General features: G+C 40.7%; 1 protein-coding gene across 8 annotated transcripts in view; it reads left to right on the top strand.

The window, feature by feature from the left end:
• The window catches only part of STXBP4 (syntaxin binding protein 4), a 204,714-nt gene extending 195,212 nt beyond the window's left edge, over nucleotides 1-9,502 (top strand). For all 8 annotated transcript variants that reach the window (XM_065908595.1, XM_065908592.1, XM_065908598.1 and 5 more), the window contains one exon: nucleotides 5,602-9,502. In XM_065908595.1, the coding sequence (XP_065764667.1) occupies nucleotides 5,602-5,716 (115 nt within the window). In that variant the 3' untranslated portion in view covers nucleotides 5,717-9,502. The remainder of the gene's footprint in view (nucleotides 1-5,601) is intronic.
• The last annotated feature ends 13,160 nt before the right edge of the window (nucleotides 9,503-22,662 follow it).

Below are 22,662 nucleotides of genomic sequence, written 5' to 3'. Positions count from 1 at the left end.
GGTACTGTATGTTCAAATGGAAGATTTTCGTGTTTCATAGTCAGCCTCATTTATTTTCCAGACCTCTAAATTTTTCATAGTAAGTAGCAGCATCTCACTTTGTGAACTATGGAGTCTTTATTAATTAAACAGAGTCAACAGGGCTGATTTATTCCCTCTCTTCTCAGTTGAATTACCAAGCACACAAATCAGAGAGGAAATATTTCTAATACAAGAATGTTCGCCTAGCCTGTAAATCTGGGATTATCTCATCATACTGATTATGTCAAAGCTCTTTAGTCACCATGCTCACTAGGACATAAAATTGAATGGTACACACACAAATGGCCCCATTCCAGCATCACAGGAAGAATTCCAGGTTTTCCTTACAGTATTTTTTCAGAAAGCCCTAATTATTAAAAATTAAAAAAAAAAAAAAAAACAGAAAAAAACAAGCGAACAACAACCCTGATCTTTATTGAATACTTACTTTTTGCCAGGCACTTTCTGCATTTTAGAAGCGTTGATTCTGGATGTTTTTACAAAACAGCCAGGTGTGAAATGTGTACCTGAAGCATGGAAACTAACCCTCTGTGGCTTCAGTTTCATTTTTTCTCTTGTATTTGCATGTTTGGTGCTAAGGGTGTGTTTTCCAGTTGTGTACAGAGGAGTATATTATGAACATAAGATAAGCAATGTTTTATGGCATTATTTTGTATTTGGAGAAAGATCAGGTTTTGATTTGTTGATATAAAGTGCCTAATAAAGCTTACTGTCAAGGATGACTTTCTGGTGGAACTTCCTAATACTGATTGTTCAGAGTCTATAACTACATCTTCTTGAACATTTTACTTTTGCTTATTTTATGTTATCAGTTCAGCAGAATGTCCATGTATATGCATGTCCATGCAATAATATTTCAAGCGTGAGAATTTTTTAAGTCATCTAAGAAAGCTTGCACCTGCACTCACCCCTCCAGTGAGTGTACCTGGTTTCCTTCCTCCCCAGCCTCCCCAGTTAGGAGAAATTGTAGGAAAGGAAGGATTCACAGTAATTTATAAAATCTCTTCTTTGGACTAACCTATTACAAATGTGCTGATAAACAGTAAAGTAAATACACTAAGATATTAAAATAAGCAAAACTATCTCATCAAACTTTTCCTTTCAGTTTTAAATGGGTACTTTGTATAGGATGGTGTGTCCTCATTTCCCCTCGCAGTAGTATTCTAGCCCTCTGTGTTAACACTCACTGGTAATTCCTGAAAATCACTTTCAATTTAGGCAGCTTTCCAGCTTTAAAAAACTGTTGAAATGAAGTTAACCTGTGCAAAATCACATGCTTTGTAAGTTTAGCCTCCATAATAAGAAACTGTGCTAAACCATTTTAAAGAGTTCATAGTAATATGGATTATTGTCAAGAGAATAATATTTCTTTGTGTCACTTAGCCACACTCTGAGGTTTTAGAACTGTGAAAATATCTGGCCTTGTCACCTCCACTTTAATTCTTAAACAATTTAAGTACTTTTACTCTATCATGAAACTATAAGTGATCTTCTTCCATAGAAAGCTGCATTTTCAATATTAAACAGAGGAGTTGAACAATTTGTATTGGGGGATATAGATGGAATCTAGAGTACAGGATTGAAAACAAAACAAATCCAGTAATAACAGTGAGCCTGACCATTGGTATTAAGTCCATCATTTCAGTTATTGTCATCAACAGCCAATATAGTAAGTGCCTGTTTGCTATCAAGTCCAAATTGCGCTCAATGGTGCACTCGTCCCATGTGTGCTAACAGGGCATGGTAGTTTAAGTATTATTACAGACTCGTCAGTTGCTCAGTCGTGTCCAACTCTTTGCGACCTCATGGAGCCCAGGCTTCCCTGGCCATCACTGACTCCCAGAACTTGCTGAAACTCATGTCCATTGAGTTGGTGATGCCATCCAACCATCTCATCCTCTGTCGTCCCCTTCTCCTCCTGCCCTCACTCTTGCCCAGCTAAGGGTCATTTCCAGTCAGTTCTTCACATCAGGTGGCCAAAGTATTGGAGTTTCAGCGCTTCAGCATCACTCTTTCCACTGAATAGTCAGAATTTATTTCCTTTAGGATTGACTGGTTTGATCTCCTTGCAGTCCAAAGGACTCTCAAGTCTTCTCCAGCACCACAGTTTGAAAGCATCAATTCTTCACTATTCAGCTTTCTTTCAGGTCCAACTCTCATCCATGCATGACTACTGGAAAAACCATAGATTTGGCTAGACAGACCATTGTCAGCAAAGTAATGTCTCTGCTTTTTTAATATGCTGTCTAAGTTGGTCATAGCTTTTCTTCCAAGGAGCAAACATCTTTTAATTTCATGGCTGCAGTCACCATCTGCAGTGATTTTGGAGCCCCCAAAAATAAAGTCTGTTACTGTTTCCATTGTTTCCCCATCTATTTGCCACAAACTGAAAGGACTGGATGCCATGATCTTAGTTTTCTGAATGTTGAGTTTTTGTTGTTGTTGTTGTTGTTTTTACTTTTTATTTTTTATTTTTATTTTTTTTCAGCGGGTTTTGTCATACATTGATATGAATCAGCCATAGAGTTACACGTATTGAATGTTGAGTTTTAAGCCAACTTTCTCACTCTCCTCTTTCACTTTCATCAAGAGGCCCTTTAGTGCCTCTTTGCTTTCTGCCATAAGGGTGGTGTCATTTGCCTATCTGAGGTTATTAATATTTCTCTCTGAAACCTTGATTCCAGCTTGTGCTTTATTCAGTCTAGCATTTTGCATAATGTACTCTGCATATAAGTTAAATAAGCAGGGTGACAATATACAGCCTTGACGTACTCCTTTTCCTATTTGGAACCAGTCTGTTGTTCCCTGTCCAGTTCTAACTGTTGTTTCTTGACTTGCATACAGATTTCTCAGGAGGCAGGTAAAATGTTCTGGTAGTCCATCTCTTGAATAATTTTCCACAGTTTGTGATTTACACAGTCAAAGGCTTTAGTGTAGTCAGTGAAGCAGAAGTAGATGTTTTTCTGGAACTCTTTTGCATTTTCTATGATCCAGCAGATTTTGGCAATGTGATCTCTGGCTCCTCTGCCTTATCTAAATCCAACTTGAACATCTAGAAGTTCTTGGTTCATGTACTGTTGAAGCCTGACTTGGAGAATATTGAGCATTACTTTGCTAGCATGTGAGATGAGTACAATTGTGCAGTAGTTTGAACATTCTTTGGTATTGCCTTTCTTTGGGATTGGAATGAAAACTAACCTTTTCTAGTCCTATGGCCACTGATGAGTTTTCCAAATCTCCTGGCATATTGAGTGCAGCACTTTCACAGCATCATCTTTTAGGATTTGAAATAGCTCAACTGGAATTCCATCACCTCCACTAACTTTGGTCATAGTGCTGCTTCCTAAGGCCCACTTGACTTCGCTTTCCAGGATATCTGGCTCTCCGTGAGAGATCACACCATCGTGGTTATCTGGGTTTTGAAGATCTTATTTGTATAGTTCTTCTGTGTATTCTTGACACCTCTTCTTAATATCTTCTGCTTCTGTTAGGTCCATACAATTTTTGTCCTTTAGTGAGCCCATCTTTGCATGAAATGTTCCCCTGGTATCTCTTAATTTTCTTGAGGAGATCTGTAGTCTTTCCCATTGTATTGTTTTCCTGTATTTCTTTGCACTGATCACTGAGGAAACCTTTCTTATCGCTCCTGGCTATTCTTTGGAACTCTGCATTCAGATGGGTATATCTTTCCTTTTCTCCTTTGCCTTTCGCTTCTCTTCTTTTCTCAGCTATTTGTAAGGCCTCCTAAGACAGCCATTTTGCCTTTTTGCATTTCTTCTTCTTTGGGATAGTTTTGATCACCGCCTACTGTACAGTGTTATGAACCTTTGTCCGTAGTTCTTCAGGCACTCTGTATATCAGATTTAAATCCCTTGAATCTATTTGTCACTTCCACTGTATAATCATAAGGGATTTGATTTAGATCATACCTGAATGGTCTAGTCGTTTTCCCTACTTTCTTCAATTTAAGTCTGAATTTTGCAATAATGAGTTCATGATCTGAGCCATAGTCAGCTCCAGATCTTGTTTTTGCTGACTGTATAGAGCTTCTTATTTTTGCTGACTGTATACAGTCTTCTCTATAGACTGTATAGAGCTTACTGGATGTATAGAGCTTTTGCTGACTGTACAGAGCTTTGCACTGGTCATAGCCAACATCCTCTTCCAACAACGTAAGAGATGACTCTACACATGGACATCACCAGATGGCTAATACTGAAATCAGATTGATTATATTCTTTGCAGCCAAAGATGGAGAAGCTCTATAACATAATGTGTATTTTAAAACCCTTGTTAGACACTTTGGAAATGTTATGCTGTAATATTTTAGGAAGTAGGAAATTCTTTCAGATCCACAGTCTTATTTGATCTTCATAAGTGCCAGCCCTCAGGTGCGCTTGGTCTAAGACACGATGCTGCTCTGAGGTTGAGTTTAGGTAGGATGGGACACAGGAAGTTGATCTAGGATGGATAGTGCAGCAGGGTAAACCAGGGCTAGAATGAGGATCTAAGGGGAAGAAACAATTCAGCCTGTTCCAAAAGCTATCTCTCCAGGACCAAGGAACTGGTCAGATAGAGGTGGATTTAGGCGAGACATCCAGCTAAAGGCTGGGATTGGATACTAGTTCTGAGAAGCACCGTCTCTCAGTAGGGGTACGTGCAGTGATGTTTGACCACCCCCTGAAAATGCTCCATGTCTTTGTACACCCTTCCTTACCTCTGCTTGTGTTCTTCCCTGAAATGCCTAGTTATTTGTTGTGAAAATATGTTAGGTACCATAGATTCAAAGTTAGGAAACCCAGTTCCTGCCCTCGATGAGCTTTACATGCAGGACTAAAGACTAAGTCCTTAGTGAGAAGGACTAAGAACAAATAGTCACTTGTAATACAGTGTGAGAGATAAGGCCATTGGCACAGATTGGAGGATTCTTGAGGGGTATTTGTTTCTTTAGAATTAGAGTTAGCTGGATAAACAAGATGGGAAAGAGGAGTATTGTAGCAGAGAAGAAAGTATTGTTGAGGCAGGTAAAAAGCAAGGTATTTCATACTGTGCAGTGTGTATTTAATCCAGAAAGCATTAGTTGGCACTGAATTTTTAGCAGGTGAGCAACAGTGTATGATTTGTCATTTAGAAAGATCTCTTGGCTAGAGTGGGGAATGAATTAAAAAACTCAAACAGAGGCAGAGAAACAAGCTGTTTCAGTGACCCCAGTCTATAGCGTTGGAAAAGGAGAAGAAGGAAAAGATTCCAGAGATGTTACAGCATGACAGTCACAGGACTTGCCGATGGGTGAGAAAGAGTGAGCATTCGAAGATGATGCATTCTCCTGCCTTGTTGTTTGTTTGTTTGTTTTTTACCAAAAATAAAGAAATGGGTTTTGTTGAACCTACAAAAGATATCTAAGACTTTTAAAAACTACTGGATCCTGTTCCAACTGCTTTGTAATTCAGGGGACTGCAGTAGGGTGGAAACAGTGTCACCAGGATCACTGCTTGCATAGTGGGTAGAAGGATAGTCTCTCCAATCATGATTGCATCTCTTCTTATTCTTCTTCCCAAGTCATGTAACACAGACTACATCCTGGATGCACCCTGTGATGAGTGCACTGAACTTGTCCTGCTCAGAGGAGCATGAAGAGGATTGTTCCAGAGAACCTCCCGACCAGAGGAACTGATGAGTTTCTGCGGGAAGCTGTGCTCCATGGTCTTCCAGCATCTCCATCTACGCAGATAACGCTGAGACACAACATCTAAACAAGGAGTAAAACATACACTAGTTAGTGAAGTTGTGAAATGGAGACTCTGGATTTAAGCTCTTTTTGTAAAACTTTTGAATATAACTGTATACGTTTGCAAAATTGATTGCCACTATAGTAGTTCTTTAAGAATAATCTAGCCCTATTTTTTAATCATATGTAATTAGATTTTATAATATGTATAATTTTTCATATGTAATTACCTCTTTGTCATTTTATATTTAGTCCTTTATGGAATATCAGACAGTGGTTTTTATAATTAAGACTTTGAAAAATTATGTGAACATAGTGAAACACTTCATTTATTTGATAATTCACTAATCTTTTATATGCATATCATAGGAAGTGATTTAAGCAAGCTTCGGGAAGTTCTTATGGATCACATTTAGAGGACTATCTCACAGGCCACTGGATACAGCTTTTATCTTGATGATGCTTTCTAATTTACAAAATGCCTTTCAGACCCTGTTTTATGTAAAGCATACAACTTGCCTGTGAGGCAGCTCCAGTGGGTATTTTATAGTTAGGAAAATAGCGGTTCAGAGAAATGAAGCCCCTGTCCTGGAGCTGAGGCTCACACCATTGTCTTCCAGTTCCACACCCAGGCCCCTTTGCCCCACATTCCGCTGTCCCTGCAGAGGCAGGTCGCCCGACACGCGGGTCCCGGGGCTCTGTTGATACAGCTGAGCTTCACCGCTGTGCACCCCAGGAGCCACAGAGACTTAGGGGGCACGTCTGCATTAAACATGGCTCCCACCCGGTCCATGCTGCTTTATAAGCCCTTCCCCCACACGCTCAGCTGGCAGAGGCAGGGCTTTGAGATGTCGTTGCAAACGGGCTTCTTTTCAACAGCTCACATTTTTCTAAAGTAAAGTGGCTGACTCCCATCAGGGATTTGCCTAGCCTGGGTTATGCTGGCCAGAGAGAGGGTGTGAGAGGGGCCAATGATCAGAGAATAGAGGGGCATCCAGAATCTGTGTCGAAAGAGACATCCATCAGCCTCCAGACCGATTATGCTTCTGATCTCATTTCATTTTATAGTAAGGAGAGTTTCTGGAAGGAATGAGCCATTGACTTGCTGTGCTAAAGATTTTCTCTCTGTTTAATGATTTAAACCTGGAGCTGGGAAATGAGGGTGGGAGAAGGAATGGAGTTGGTAGGAAGTCATTTTAAATGCTCTGGGCATTAAGTACCAACTGAATAATAAAAGGGACTTATCCTTACCCAACTTGTTAGGTAATATACTTAGGAGGAAAGTCAGCAAGAATCATTAAACATCTTTTGGTGAAAAAGACTCATTTCTCAAATCAGTTCTTATGTAGAATCTCAATACTTATAATGGATTTTTTTTTTTTTTAATATTACTGTCTTACTTAAAAGATGGAGGCTTGGAGCTCAATTAAAACAGCAAACCTAAAACTCCTTAGGATATATACTGTCAGAACTACCGATTGTAACCGTTTTGTAGATGAGTAAGCTGAGGTCCTAAGAGTTCACACAGAGTTTGTCTAAGGTCAAACTTAGACCTAGACCCTGAGTCTCCTGGTCTGCTATCCTTCGTGTGGTGTGTTGTATAGACCTGTGCTATAAATACATGTGTACATTATACTCACACATTCCTGAATAGATGTAGGGTTTATAATTCTGTCTTGAATGATAACATAAGTCAAATCCAGGGTGATGTGTAGTCATTAGCCCTGAGAAAAGTTTTAGAATGACTGCAGAAGACCTGGGTTTCCCCTGACAGCTCTTTGAATATCAGGAAGCTGCAGGGAGACACGTTTTGAGAGAAGGCCCTGAGGGAGCTCTTTCCTTACGTCCCCTAGAGATGAGTGAGGTCCACAAATACCCTAAGTTACTTTTATACGTTAGTATCTATAATCGTGAAAGTACAGAGTATTTGTTGTTGCCAAATTAATGATACGAAATGCCCCTCCCCTTCCTGGGAGTGTTTTTCTAATTAGTTTCCGGTGAGGAAAACGCAGGAGACGCTCGAATCACTTGGCATCAAGGTTCTCAGGGCACATTTCACTGGCAGAGGCCTCATACGTTGACTGTTCTGTTTGGTGGCACTTTCCTCACTGACTCCTAATTGAACACCTAATGGAAAAGGCGTATAAAAATTGTAATATGAGGGGCTTCCCTGGCGGTCCAGTGGTTAAGACTCTGAGCTCCCACTGCAGAGGGCACAGGTTTGATTCTTGGTCAGGGAACTAAGATCCCACACAGCACACAGGACACAGCCAAAAAATAAATAATATCTAAAAATAAATCTTAAAAAATAAAATTTAATATTACTTATTGAGCATATTGTGCCATATGTTTGTGATGGCAATTTGCATATATTATTTCATTATCTTCTTACAACAGCCCCATGAGGTAGAAACTATGATCATTCCCATTTTGTAAAGAAGTTTACAATTAGAGAGAATTACTAGTCTTTGTTTCAGGGTCCACACAGCACGTAAGAGTGGAAGCTGGGTCTCAAGGCATGTTTCCCAGGGCCTGTTCTGGTAAACCACTGCAGCCCCACTTAGAACCATTGTATGTGACCCTGGAGGGCAGAGCTGGGATCCACGGGTCAGTTTTACAAAGAAACAGGTTCCAGCTCAGTTTGATAAGGAGCTTTCTGGTAGTTAGAATGCATCAGGACAGAATTCCCCAGGAGAAAATGGAAGCTGTGTCCCAGGACAGTTCCATCAGTCTGAACTCCTTATTATGAGACCGTTGCTGAGGAAGTTCAGGGTTCTCTGCCTGGACCACCTGAGCACTGCCTGAGAGCTTCCTCCATATGCCCCTGTGACCTAAACCAACAGATAAATGCCCCAAGAGATGCTCAAAGAAACATATGGCAGGGACTCATTAAGAATCCTTATTCAACATAGGTGGAACCCCCCAGTTAATTTGGAGTGAGTTGACATTTATGTAGTCCATCTTTCAAATTCTTCTCTTATGACTGACTGACTCCGATTTTAGGATTAAAAAAGCTCAGTGTTCTTATGTGCTTTCATCTTGCTTTACTAAAGAGTGACCTGGCTTATTGACCGAGCCACCCCAACAACATGCCAAGCATGGTACGAGGCGCTGTGGTATAGTAGAGCAATGGCCAGCTGCTTCCTGGGGCCCACTTACTGCTCTTCAAAAAGTGGAAAGCTTCTCAGGTAGTCAGAATTGAATAGCTTTTCTTTAATTTTTATTTTTAAAATAATCTATTTCCTTTTAAACAAATCAAGTAGTATGGAATTGAATGAAGTTAAAAAAACTAGCCCATCTCACTTTCCCGAGGTAGCCATTACTGATACTTCGATGGGTATTTTTACTGAAAGGAAGTCATACTGTTAAGTATCTTTGAATTAATATATTATGGTAGTTATTTTCATGGTAATTCACAGATTAATGTTATATGTCAAAGGGATCTATAAAATATCACTACCCAGATAACTCCTAATTTCTGTAGCCAACAATCTATTGATGAACTCTTAGGTTAATTTAAGTTGTATTCTGATACTGTACTGATCTAGATAATATAATTGATCTTAATTTTATCATTTCAAGACATTAGAGACATCAAGATAAAGAACATTACAGCATACTAACACATATATACGGAATTTAGAAAGATGGTAACGATAACCCTATATGCAAAACAGAAAAAGAAACACAGAAGTACAGAACAGACTTTTGAACTCCGTGGGAGAAGGTGAGGGTGGGATGTTTCAAAAGAACAGCATGTATATTATCTATGGTGAATCAGATCACTAGCCCAGGTGGGATGCATGAGACGAGTGCTCGGGCCTGGTGCACTGGGAGGACCCAGAGGAGTCGGGTGGAGAGGGAGGTGGGAGGGGGGATCGGGATGGGGAATACGTGTAACTCAATGGCTGATTCGTGTCAATGTATGACAAAACCCACTGAAATGTTGTGAAGTAATTGGCCTCCAACTAATAAAATAAAATTTAAAAAAAAAAAAAAAAAAGAAACAAACAAAAAAATAAATAAAAAAAAATAAAAGGTCATATGTACTATAAAATACAATTACTCTGTCCAGGAACCACCCAGGCACCCCCTCCCATTCCTCTGAGCCAGATTAAAAGTTTCCTTCATGCTCCATTTTTTTAAATGTTTTAATTTTATTGAAGTATGTAGTTGATTTTCCTTTGTGATCCTTATTGTCCTTGTGTTTGATTTTATGCTGGTGTTTGTCATGTTGTACAGGATTGATTTATTGTTCTCTTTTGATAGTTTGTGAGTTCTTGGGGGGGCGCTATTTTTTATTGTCCTTGGAATTTATGCACATGTTATGTACTCCTTGATTCTTTTTTTCTCCAGTTTTATTGAAATCTAATTGACATACAGTTCATATAAGTGTTTTTAAAAAGTCTTCATTTACTAACAATGCCCCAGTGAACATTCTCATACTCATTAAATCCTTTTCCTCATATATCTGTGCACTCTTGTCCCAGTATGTCTGTAGTGAGAATACATTCATAAAAGCAAATCACAGACTTCCCTGCAGGTCCAGTGGTTAGGAATCTGCCAATGCAGGGGACACAAGTTCAATCCCAGGTCCGAGAATATTCTGCATGCCTCAGGGCCACTAAGCCCACACACCGCCTTTATTGAGCCTGTGCTCCCCAGTAAGAGAAACCACCACACTGAGAAGCCCCACACTGTAACTTGCTGCAACTAGAGAGACCGTGGGCAGCAACAAAGACCCAGCGCAGCCGAAAAGTAAAACTAATTAATTTTTAAAAGTAAATCACTACGTCAAAATCATGTTCATTTTAATTTTGATATATATTCACAAATTTTCCTGTGTGAAAATAGAACCAAATTACACTGCCAGCAATAACGTGTGAGAGCTTTTCTTCTATGTGTTAAAGGACATTTTTTTTAGTCCAAAGATTGCCAATAACATTTCTGATTGTTTTTGTCCTTAGAAGAGTAATCTTTCCGTCCTTGTATAAAGACCTGAATTTCTCCATCATCTGGTTTTAGCTGTCCGTTGGCAGCAGAGGCTGACTCGCTCTATGTGGGGGAGTCTAGCAGCGACCAATTCACTGTTGGTTAAGCACATCATTACTGTCATCTTTTTACTTGCAAGTATTGGCCTTTCCTACTTTATATATAGTGATGGTGAGGACCAACTTTTAAACGAGCTAACTTGGGTGAGAGGCCTTGGTAAAGTGCAAAGCATGATGCAAACACACTTTGAGCCCTGGTTTCCCTGTCTGTGAGGGGATGGTCATCCTCTGACGGTCCCGAAACCATTCAACTCAGCAGCCACTTCCTGAGCGCCTGCTGGACGCCAGACAAGATGCAAGGGCTTGAAGACCCCACACTGGATAGTTCTGACTCCCAAATCAAGAAGCTCATAGTGCAAAACCTTTTCCCTTTCCTTCCTTTTTTCTCAGAAACATTTTATTTTTACTTAAAGGAGTAAGAAGTTAGGGATCTGGTTAGTAAGAACCCCTGAAGAGAGGCCCTTTATCACTCTCTTAAATTTGAATAATTCCAAAATAATATTAACACCCCTTGACTAGAAATGAACATACTGTATGAAGGGCCTCTCCAGTAATAAATGCTAAGCAGCTGTAAAAATAAGGAGTCAAATGATACTTTCATAAAGTGCTTGCAAAATTAGAAAATATTATCCTTTTTCTGGGGTAAATGGACATTTTATTTTCTCTGCTAAGTAAAATACAACTCTTTCAAAAGTCAACAAACTTGAATTTTATGATACACAGAACAAAAAGAACTAAACTAACACAAAAACAACTTACATAGCATGTAAATGTTGAGAGGATGAAAAGAACTTTAAATAGAAAATTAACTTTAGAAATAAAATCCCAAGATGTTTTAACCACAGCTAACCACATATAATATCATTGGACCTGTGTGATGATTATGTACATATTAAATGCAATTCTGTATTTGCTTTCTTCATATGACTTCTTACATTTAACTAATACTACTTGTGTTAATTCTGTTTGAATTTCACTCTCAGGGTACAGGGGTGGTCTGAGGGACAGTGCAACCAGATTAATAGCTCTGACCCCTCCTCATTCCTGTTCCCCCATCACCAAAATATTCTCTGTCACTTTACCCTATTTATTTCTTTTACATTATTTATCCATTTGTAATGATATATTTGTTTATTGTCTTTCTTAATAAAGAGAATAAGAATGAGAGTGATTTCCATGGTGGCAGGTATTTATCTGCCTCATTCACCATTGTAAGAAAGGTCTAGCACCATGGGGGAGGAGCTAAGACGGTGCCCGAACACAGTAGGTGTTCAATGCATCCTTGCCAAATTGAATGTGTAATGAGCTGTCCATAAGTAAGACTTATTTCCCACTTTAACTCTCAGGCACTTGTATTCATTTATTCACTTACACAATTACTGAGTGCTACAGATGCCAAACACTGCAAAGTCCTAGAATTCAATTCAAAACAGATGTAGTCTTAACTCCTATTTGATTTATATTTTGTGCAAAGGACATTCAACTGAAATTAACCAAAGCTTTTTCCATTTATTTTCTTTATTCCATAGCTGAATTTCTAGGCCATTTAATGTCATTGCCTCGAGAAAGTTATGTGACATCAGAAAGCAGAGGAACGCTTGCTCTTTTGAGTTTCAAAAGTCTGACTCCTTAGGGAACTGGGAAGGATTCATGATTTAGAACAAAGATTTGAAAGCACATATGATGCAAAAGAGCAAGGCTTTCCTACTCCCACTCTAGGATATAATTCTCCTGGCTGTGGGAGAGGACAAAGAACAGAAATGTTGAAGGGGCTCAGAGAAATGGGCTGGGCCCCACCTCCTGGACCACCTTCCTGGAAGCAGTAAAACCTGGTGATATATGTTAGTGTTGAGCAGAGGAAACCCGCTCCTCCCTCTGCCCCGGGATGGAAGTAATTGCGAGGTGTGTTCAGGCAGATGGAGCCTTGGACAGCACCAGTGAGCTTCCTCCAGCCCAGTGTGAGTCAAACTGGAAGATCAAATGGACTTCCATGAGCCCAAAAGGATCACAGGAATAGAAGGACCCTCCCACGCCCCCCACCAGACCTGAAAGAGGGTTTTTTCCATTTAATCCAGTTAATGAGGATTTTTTTTTCATTTGAAGCCTCTCAGTGAAACCCAGTTTGGACAATGACATCACACCATCCAAACCCAGAGTGCCCTGGCACTGAGTAAGTCTCCCAGAGTTTAGCAATGACTGAAGAATGGAGGGAACTACAAGGTGACTGAGATTAGTATCAGTTGAGATCACTTATACCCTGCCCATAATGTTCCCTTCCTCCAGAGCAAAACCTCTGGATAACCACGATGGTGTGATCGCTCACCTAGAGCCAGACATCCTGGAGTACGAAGAAGTCAGCTGGGCCTTAGGAAGCATCACTACAAACAAAGCTAATGGAGGTGATGGAATTCCAGCTGAGCTCTTTCAAATCTAAAAGATGATGCTGTTAAAGTGCTGCACTCAGTTCAGTTCAGTCACTCAGTCGTGTCCTACTCTGCAACCCCATGGACTGCAGCACGCCAGGCCTCCCTGTCCATCACCAACTGCCAGGGCTCTCTCAAACTCATGTCCATTGAGTCGGTGATGCCATCCAACCATCTCATCCTCTGTCGTCCCCTTCTCCTCCTGCCCCCAATCTTTCCCAGCATCAGGATCTTTTCCAATGAGTCAGTTCTTCGAATCAGGTGGCCAAAGTATTGGAGCTTCATCTTCAACATCAGCTGCACACAATATGCAGCAAATCTTGAAAATTCAGCCGTGGCCACAAGACTGGAAAAGTTCAGTTTTCATTCCAATCCCAAAGCAGGGCAGAGCCAAAGAATGTTCAAACTACCACAAATTGCACTCATCTCACATGCTAGCAAAGTAATGCTCAACATACTCCAAGCCAGGCTTCAGCAGTACATGAACTGAGAACTTCCAGATGTTCAAGCTGGATTTAGAAAAGGCAGAGGAACCAGAGATCACATTGCCAACATCCTTTGGATCATAGAAAAAGCAAGAGAGTTCCAGAAAAACATCTACTTCTGCTTTATTGACTATGCTAAAACCTTTGACTGTGTGGATCACAACAAACTGTGGAAAATTCTGAAAGAGATGGGAATACCAGGCCATCTCACCTGCCTCCTGAAAAACCTGTGTGCAGGTCAAGAAGCAATAGTTAGAACTGGACATGGAACATCAGACTGGTTCCAAATTGGAAGAGGGGTACTTCAAGGCTGTATATTGTCACCTTGCTTATTTAACTTCTATGCAGAGTACTTATATGCAAAATGCCAGGCTGAATGAAGCACAAGCTGGGATCAAGATTGCCAGGAGAAATATCAATAACATCAGATATGCAGATGACACCTCCCTTATGGCAGAAAGTGAAGAGCCTCTAGATGAGAGTGAAAGAGGAGAGTGAAAAAACTGGCTTAAAACTCAGCATTCAAAAAGCTAAGATCGTGGCATCCAGTCCTATCACTTCATGGCAAATAGTTAGAGAAACAATGGAAAAAGTGGCAGACTTCCTTTTCTTGGACTCTAAAATCACTGCAGATGGTGACTGCAGCTCTGAAATTAAAAGATGCTTGCTCCTTGGAAGAAAAGCTATGACCAACCTAGACAGCATATTAAAAAGCTGAGACATTACTTTGCTGACAAAGGTCCGTCTAGTCAAAGCTATGGTTTTTCCAGTGGTCATGTATGGATGTGAGAGTTGGACTGTGAAGAAAGCTAAGTGCTGAAGATGATGCTTTTGAACTGTGGTGTTGGAGAAGACTCTTGAGAGTCCCTTGGACTGCAAGGAGATCCAATCAGTCCATTCTAAAGGAGATCAGTCCTGGGTGTTCATTGGAAGGACTGATGCTGAAGCTCCAATACTCTGGCCACCTCATGCGAAGATCTGGACTCATCAGAAAAGAGGAGAAGGGGAAGACAGAGGATGAAATGGTTGGATGGCATCACCGACTCAGTGAACATGAGTTTGAGCAAGTTCCGGAGATCGTGATGGACAGGGAGGCCTGGCGAGCTGCAGTCCACAGTGGTGCCAAGAGTCGGACACGACTGAGCGACTTAAGAGCCACTGAGCAGCGCAGCTGGGCTGGCCTGCCTGCCTCCTCACTCTCAGGTAAGAGCTGACTTGCTCGGAGACTTTCGGGGAAAGAAAAAGACGTGCACTATTTCTGAACGTTTGTTAATATGTTCTCCTTTCTCTGATCCATGCCAACACTGCCAATTAGTTTGGTCTTTCCTCTTCATTACCTGGATAATGGCCACGGAGATAATCTGTCTTTCTCCCTCTCTACCGCACCTCTCCCCATCAACCCGCCCACTGCATTTCGGTCAGAATTTTCTTCCTGAAACACATGTTTGACTCTGTTGCTCCCTTGCTGGGTTCAGTCCTCAGCACCTTCCATGAGCTGCCCCTTCCTCTTTCTCTGCAGCCTCATTTCTCAGCCCCCACATTCAGACAGACTGTCTAGGGAACTCCCACCTCGTTGGCACGGCAGATTCCTTCTTCTTTAGACACCACTCGGCCCAGCTGTTCTCTGAAGATGCTGACATGCTCCATCCTGCTCCCACCACCAGCAGGCGCCGCCTCTGCATTTGTTCACACCTGTCCAGCCCTTCTCGCCACTCGAGGGCAGTGAAGGAAGAACTTCCACCGCCACAGGAACTGCTGACCTGTTTCTCCAGATACCCACTGGGACACTACAGCCATTCACTAATTCATTTCTGCCTAGTGAGCTGGGTTTCTGAGACTTCAAGGCTGAGATCTGACCCTGCCCTCTCTTTTGTGCTTCCTCTGAACGTGGTACCAAGCTCTGGTTAAAGCCAACTAGTCTCTCACCGCGACTGTCCCACTCAGCATCCCAGATAGGAGAATACATTAGGGAGGCCTGGGGGGATGGGGAGGCAGAAAAGTGGCTCAGTCTGCTGTTTCTTACTCGTCCTTGTGGCAGGAGGGATTTTGACCTAGAACCCGGAGGCTGAGAGGGTTAGCTGAGGAGACGTGCTCTAAAATCCTACCTCACCCCCCATCACTGCAAACCTCTTACTAAATCCTCTATCACACTGTTTGCAATTAATTTTGGTGCAAAAGGGAGGCTTGTGTCTCTCCTACAGACTTTGAGTCCTTTAAGAGTCTATATATTATTCTTTATCCCTCTCGTAGGACATGGCACGGTAATGTTCAGTAAGCGTTTACAGAATACATTTTAAAGTGAATTATTGCTTTCAAAAGCTCTTTTGCTGTTTCCTGTGTCTGGCAGGGAAAAACAAAGTGAATGGAAAAGAAAATGAGATGGGAGTTTAACTAAACACATCAACACCAGCTAGCTCTACTAAACTTGGAATGATGTGATGGATTTTGCTGAAGAAGGCAGTGTATGCTACGTAAGTTTGACCATAAAACTCACAGTGTAATTACAGAAGGATTGTTAAGCATATACACAAATTTTGTTGATTTTTGCATACGTACAGAAGTCCTGCACACTCCTCTAAAAAACCTTGATTTTTTCCAAGATTTTGAAAAAACACAACAGGATGGTTTTGGTATGGAAGGGTACATAAAGCCCATAGGCAAAGTAACTGTGCTTTTCAATGCAACGGTGTTAAACTTCTGTTCTAACTGGCTAGTTAATCATGTTGCTGAAGAATTGATTTGGCACAGAAGAGTTATGTATTGCCATAGTACTCTGAAGGTGCAAAGATTATCCCATCTATAACTAAGCCTGTTGGAATTGCTTGTGTGTGCTGTTTCGCAATAAAGAAATTCATCATTCATCAGCAAAATATTGGGTGAGAAAACAGGAAGACAAAACAAATTGGGTGGATATAAAGTTACCTTGGCATATAGACAGTTCAGGTGAGGCATTTCTTTGAAATGGAAAACGAAAAGATGTTTATGGGCAAATCCTATTAATATTTCTATATGCTGAGTAGTTTTATCATTCAGTGAAGTAATCCATGCATTTAATCTAACACCAGCTTTTCATTTTTGTGTAGTGATCACATGGGTTATAAGTTCTCTGTGTGTGTTAGTTGCCCAGCCATGTCTGACTCTGTGATTCTACGCACTGTAGACCATCAGGCTCTTCTGTCCATGGGATTTTCCAGGCCAGAATTCTGGAGTGAGCTGCCATTTCCTTCTCCAGGGGATCTTGCCAACCCAGGAATCAAACCCAGGTCTCCTGTGTCTCCTGCATTACAGGCAGATTCTTTACCTACTGAGCCATCAGGGAAGCCAATATAGTTCTGTGATCACCATTAAAAAATAAAAAGCTGGCACAAAATTAAATGCATTGATTACTTCTCTAAGTAATGTGTGTGCACACACACATGTTTATATGTGTATATGTACACACATATACACACTGTAGAAGAATAAGAAATATTTAGTAGACTAAAGTCTACAGAATTTTAAGAATATGATGAAATGGTGGCCTATCACTCACAAATATAACCCTTAATATGACTCATATAAGGTGAAAAGTCTATGTTGTTATCTTGGGTTATCTTCCAAAGTTGCTAACATTGTTCATTGATTGTATTCCTTCTGTCTCTGAGTAGCACATTCTTGATTAGTATTCAGTTCAATTCAGTTGCTCAGTCATGTCTGACTCTTTGCGACCCCATGGACTTGATTAGTATTGGGTTGGCCAAAAAGTTCATTCAAGTTTTTCTATAAAAAGTTTTTCTATAAAAACCCAAACAGACTTTTTGGCCAACCAAGTATTTCACCAAATTTAAGACTTTTATCACTTTTCCCTGGTGGTCCGGTGGTTAAGAATCTGCCTACCAATGCAGGGGACATGGGTTCAATCCCTGGTGTGGGAGATTCCACGTACCATAAGGCAACCAAGCCGGTGTGCCTCAACTACTGAGCCCGCGCGGGTACAGCCTGTAATTTGCAACAAGAGAAACCACCGCAGCAAGCAGCCCATAGGCAACAACGAGGACCCAGCACAGCCAAAAACAAATCAATGAATATAAAGCCAAAGAAGCAAGATTAAAGAAAAGGCCATCAATTATAAGACACACCACTATTTTATGTAAAACCAAAAATGATAAAAAGAATTTAAAATATGACACGGTAGCTTGAATTTTGTCTTACGGCTTTTTAAATAAATCTAAGAGCTATTTTAACGTAGTGTTTATCATGTGTATAAAGGAAAATTAAATACAAGTAAATTGTGATATTCCTAAAACTTCTGTATATTCAAGAGTGGAACTCTTCTGAATCTCTCTTTTAAATCAGTTTACATCCACATTTTTCACAATAACATCCTATCTGCCATCAAAGTGAAGCTTTTCTTTTTTTTTTTTCCAATTATTTTTATTAGTTGGAGGCTAATTACTTCGCAACATTGCAGTGAGTTTTGTCATACATTGACATGAATCAGCCATGGAGTTACATGTATTCCCCATCCCGGTCCCCCTCCCTCCTCCCCTTCCACCCGATTCCCCTGGGTCCTCCCAGTGCACCTGGCCCGAGCACCTGTCTCATGCATCCCACCTGGGCCGGTGATCTGTTTCACCATAGATAATATATATGCTGTTCTCTCGAAACATCCTACCCTTGCCTTCTCCCACAGAGTCCAAAAGTCTGTTCTGTATATCTGTGTCTCTTTTTCTGTTTTGCATATAGGGTTATCATTACCATCTTTCTAAATTCCATATATATGTGTTAGTATGCTGTAATGATCTTTATCTTTCTGGCTTACTTCACTCTGTATAATGGGCTCCAGTTTCATCCATCTCATTAGAACTAATTCGAATGAATTCTTTTTAACGGCTGAGGAATATTCCATGGTGTATATGTACCACAGCTTCCTTATCCATTCATCTGCTGATGGGCATCTAGGTTGCTTCCATGTCCTGGCTATTAATAAACAGTGCTGCGATGAACATTGGGGTGCACGTGTCTCTTTCAGGTCTGGTTTCCTCAGTGTGTATGCCCAGAAGTGGGATTGCTGTGTCATATGGCAGTTCTATTTCCAGTTTTTTTAAGAAATCTCCATACTGTTTTCCATAGTGGCTGTACTAGTTTGCATTCCCACCAACAGTGTAAGAGGGTTCCCTTTTCTCCACACCCTCTCCAGCATTTATTGCTTCTAGACTTTTGGATAGCAGCCATCCTGACTGGCGTGTAATGGTACCTCATTGTGGTTTTGATTTGCATTTCTCTGATAATGAGTGATGTTGAGCATATTTTCATGTGTTTGTTAGCCATCTGTATGTCTTCTTTGGAGAAATGTCTGTTTAGTTCTTTGGCCCATGTTTTGATTGGGTCATTTATTTTTCTGAAATTGAGCTTCAGGAGTTGCTTGTATATTTTTGAGATTAATCCTTTGTCTGTTGCTTCATTTGCTATTATTTTCTCCCAATCTGAGGGCTGTCTTTTCACCTTACTTATAGTTTCCTTTGTTGTGCAAAAGCTTTTAAGTCTCATTAGGTCCCATTTATTTATTTTTGCTTTTATTTCCAATATTCTGGGAGGTGGGTCATAGAGGATCCTGCTGTGATTCATGTCGGAGAGTGTTTTGCCTATGTTTTCCTCTAGGAGTTTTATAGTTTCTGGTCTTACATTTAGATCTTTAATCCATTTTGAGTTTATTTTTGTGTATGGTGTTAGAAAGTGTTCTAGTTTCATTCTTTTACAAGTGGTTGACCAGTTTTCCCAGCACCACTTGTTGAAGAGGTTGTCTTTTTTCCATTGTATATCCTTGCCTCCTTTGTCAAAGATAAGGTATCCATAGGTTCGTAGATTTATCTCTGGGCTTCAAACTGAAGCTTTTCTTAAAGGACTGTTCCACTACTGTCCCTAGGAGTTTCTTCCTGGGCTTTGACATCTGTTCTGAAGTTTGATGCTGGTACTTTTTTGATCCTTTCAGAGGGGGTTAATAGAAGAGCTTTTAGACTAATCAGGATTTATATTCCTTCCTCAAATAGTCCTTACATGCTTTATCTACTTAAAAGTAAAAGAGTAACAGTCCATTCACACCTCAAGAAAAACAGCCAAGTTCATGCATGCACGGGCAAAGGCAATTGTGTTGGTTGCCTTTGGCAGCATTGGTGCCTCAGGGGTGAGTCCAGCTGCCTTCTTGGCCCACAGCACGTGCAAGATATCGTGGGTTGTAAGACACACCTTGTAGTGTGTTCAGTTGCCCTGAGGTGAGGAAATTTTTTGAATTAGGAGGGAAAAGATAGGAAATAGAAAAATAGGACCAACACAAAGGGAGAAGGGAAAAGCCCACATAGGGGTATGATGTCAAGCAAAGCCCATCCATCAGAGGGCGTGGAGAGGGGACGGCACTTTGACTCAGCCCCACAAGTGAACTCTGGAGACAGTGTAAGTTCTACCCATGTCTGTTGTCAAAGCTGAGGCTCCCCCCGCCCCACAGTCGTTGGGTAAGCATAGGAGGCCTGGCAGGAAGTTGTGAATTTCTAGGTCCTTCGACCTCTATGTAGACAAGGTGGGTTCCGCAGCCCTCTAACACAGAGAAGCAGGTGCTAGATGTTGGGAGTCAAAGCACACAGCTCGTGCTCATGAGGGTGGTAGACGGATCTGAGAGCACTGACCGTGTCTGTTACACATCCCGAGTTCAAACACATTTAAATCTGAAAAATGTGTGTCTTAGAGATGATGAAATATGGTACAGAGGGTCAAATTTCCTTCTTCCTGACTCATCTCATAGTAACCTTAAATTGAGTTAAAGATGAAATGTCTTAACAAATGAAAACAGAATGGCCTTTCTAAAATAGCATTTAATTCAATCAAAGGTACTTTAAAGGCTGTTCCTGAAAGTCCTAACAGAAAATACTTGGAAGAGATCAAGCAATTCATACCCCTCCGTTGAAAGGAATTGAATGCCTAAACTTTCTAGGACAGATTAACTGTATTATCAACTCTGTGAAGTCAATCTTTAAGCCTGTGGACAATTCAAATTCCTTCAATAACCCATACCAGTGCCTTTTTTCTTACCAATTTTAAAGAAATTAGAGACAAGCCTCCTCCTTCTGTGATATGAGGTTTCCCTGGAATTATTGATGAGTTACCTAAGATGTGATTTAAAAAAACAAAACACTTTAAAACCACAATAATATTCTATGTTGGTTGCATCAATAGCCTTAGATATTTTGGGGGCTTTGATAAATCACTATAAACTTCCTGAAAAGCAGTCCTGGAATACCTATCAAAAACCTTAAAAATATTTAAATTTTTGACCCTATAGTTCTACTACTGTGAATTTATTCCCACATGTGTGCATACTAAGTCACATTAGTTGTGTCTGACTCTTTGTAACTCTATGGACCACAGCTTGCCAGGCTCCACTGTCCATGGGATTCCCCAGGCAAAAATGCTGGAATGGGTTGCCATGTCCTCCTCCAGGGCATCTTCCCAACCCAGGAATTGAACCTGGGTTTCTCTCTTTTTAAAATTTATTTATTATTTTAATTGAAAGATAATTGCTGTACAGAATTGCACGGGTTTCTGCCAAACATTAACATGAATCAGCCATAGGAATATATACGCCTCCTCCCTCCTGAGCCTCCCTCCCACCTCCTTCCCCATCCTACCTCTCTAGGTTATTACAAAGCCCTGGTTTGAGTTTCCTGAGTCATTCAGAAAATTCCTATTGGCTGTTGATTTTCCACATGGTCATGTAAGTTTCCATGTTACTCCCTCCATATATAACACCTTCTCTTTCCTTCCCGCCACCCCCTGCCCCCGCGTCCGTAACTCTGTGTCTCCATTGCTGTCCAGCAAATAATTTCATCAGTACCATCTTTCTAGATTCCATATACATTTGTTAGTATACATTTGTTTTTCTCTTTCTGACTCACTTCACTCTATATAATAGGCTCTAGGTTCATCCACATCATTAGAGCTGACTCAAATGTGTTCCTTTTTATGACCCCACTGTGTATGTGTACCACAGGTTCTTTATGGCTTCTTTATGTCAGTGGACATCTAGGTTACTTCCATGTTCTGGCTACTGTATGCAGTCCTGCAGTGAACGCTGGGATACATGTGTCTTTTTCAGTGTTGGTTTCCTCAGGCTATATGCCTAGTGGGATTGCTGAGTCATATGATGTGAACCCGTGTCTCAGGTTTCCTGCATTGGCAGGTGGGTTCTTTACCACTAGAGACACCTGGGAAGTTTATCCTCACAAGTGACTACAACTTTAGATTTTAAGAAAATGTATTGAAAAGGTTTTCTGAAGCACTATTTAAAATAAAAAGTCCTCTATAGGCCTTGGACCTCCCTCGTGGTCCAGTGGTGGAGAATCTGCCTGCCAATGCAGGGGATGTGGGTTTGCCTCCTGGTCCGGGAGGATTCCACATGCTGCGGTGCAGCTAAGCCCATGGGCCTTAACTACTGAAGCCCACACGCTCTAGAGCCCGTGCTCCATCGCAAGAGAAGCCACCTCAACGAGAAGCCCTCACACCGCAATGAAGAGTAGCCCCCGCCCCCTGCAGGTAAAGAAAGCCTGCTCAGCAGCAAAGACCCAGCGTGGCTAATAAATAAATAAAGGAAATTTTACAATATTCTGTAGGCCTCAAACCAGTATAAGTAATATATATCTAACGTGATGGAAAATACTTAATAATATTTAAAGACCCAGGGGAAATATCACACTATAACATTGTGGAAATAAAAGAGAACAGATGTCTGTTTTCAGTATGATATCAACTGTATTTTATATATAAATACTATAGAAGAGCTTGAAGAAAATATTAGATGAAATTATCAGTAGTATTTTATTTGTTATATTTTTCTACATTTTAAAAATTCTTTATGGCAAGAAATTTATAAGAAAAACTAAGTGGTAGTAATTTTACATGTGGAA

This window comes from Muntiacus reevesi, chromosome 18 (assembly GCF_963930625.1).
Source record: "Muntiacus reevesi chromosome 18, mMunRee1.1, whole genome shotgun sequence".
NCBI lineage: Eukaryota > Metazoa > Chordata > Mammalia > Artiodactyla > Cervidae > Muntiacus > Muntiacus reevesi.
This window is presented reverse-complemented; position numbering and strand designations above follow the sequence as displayed.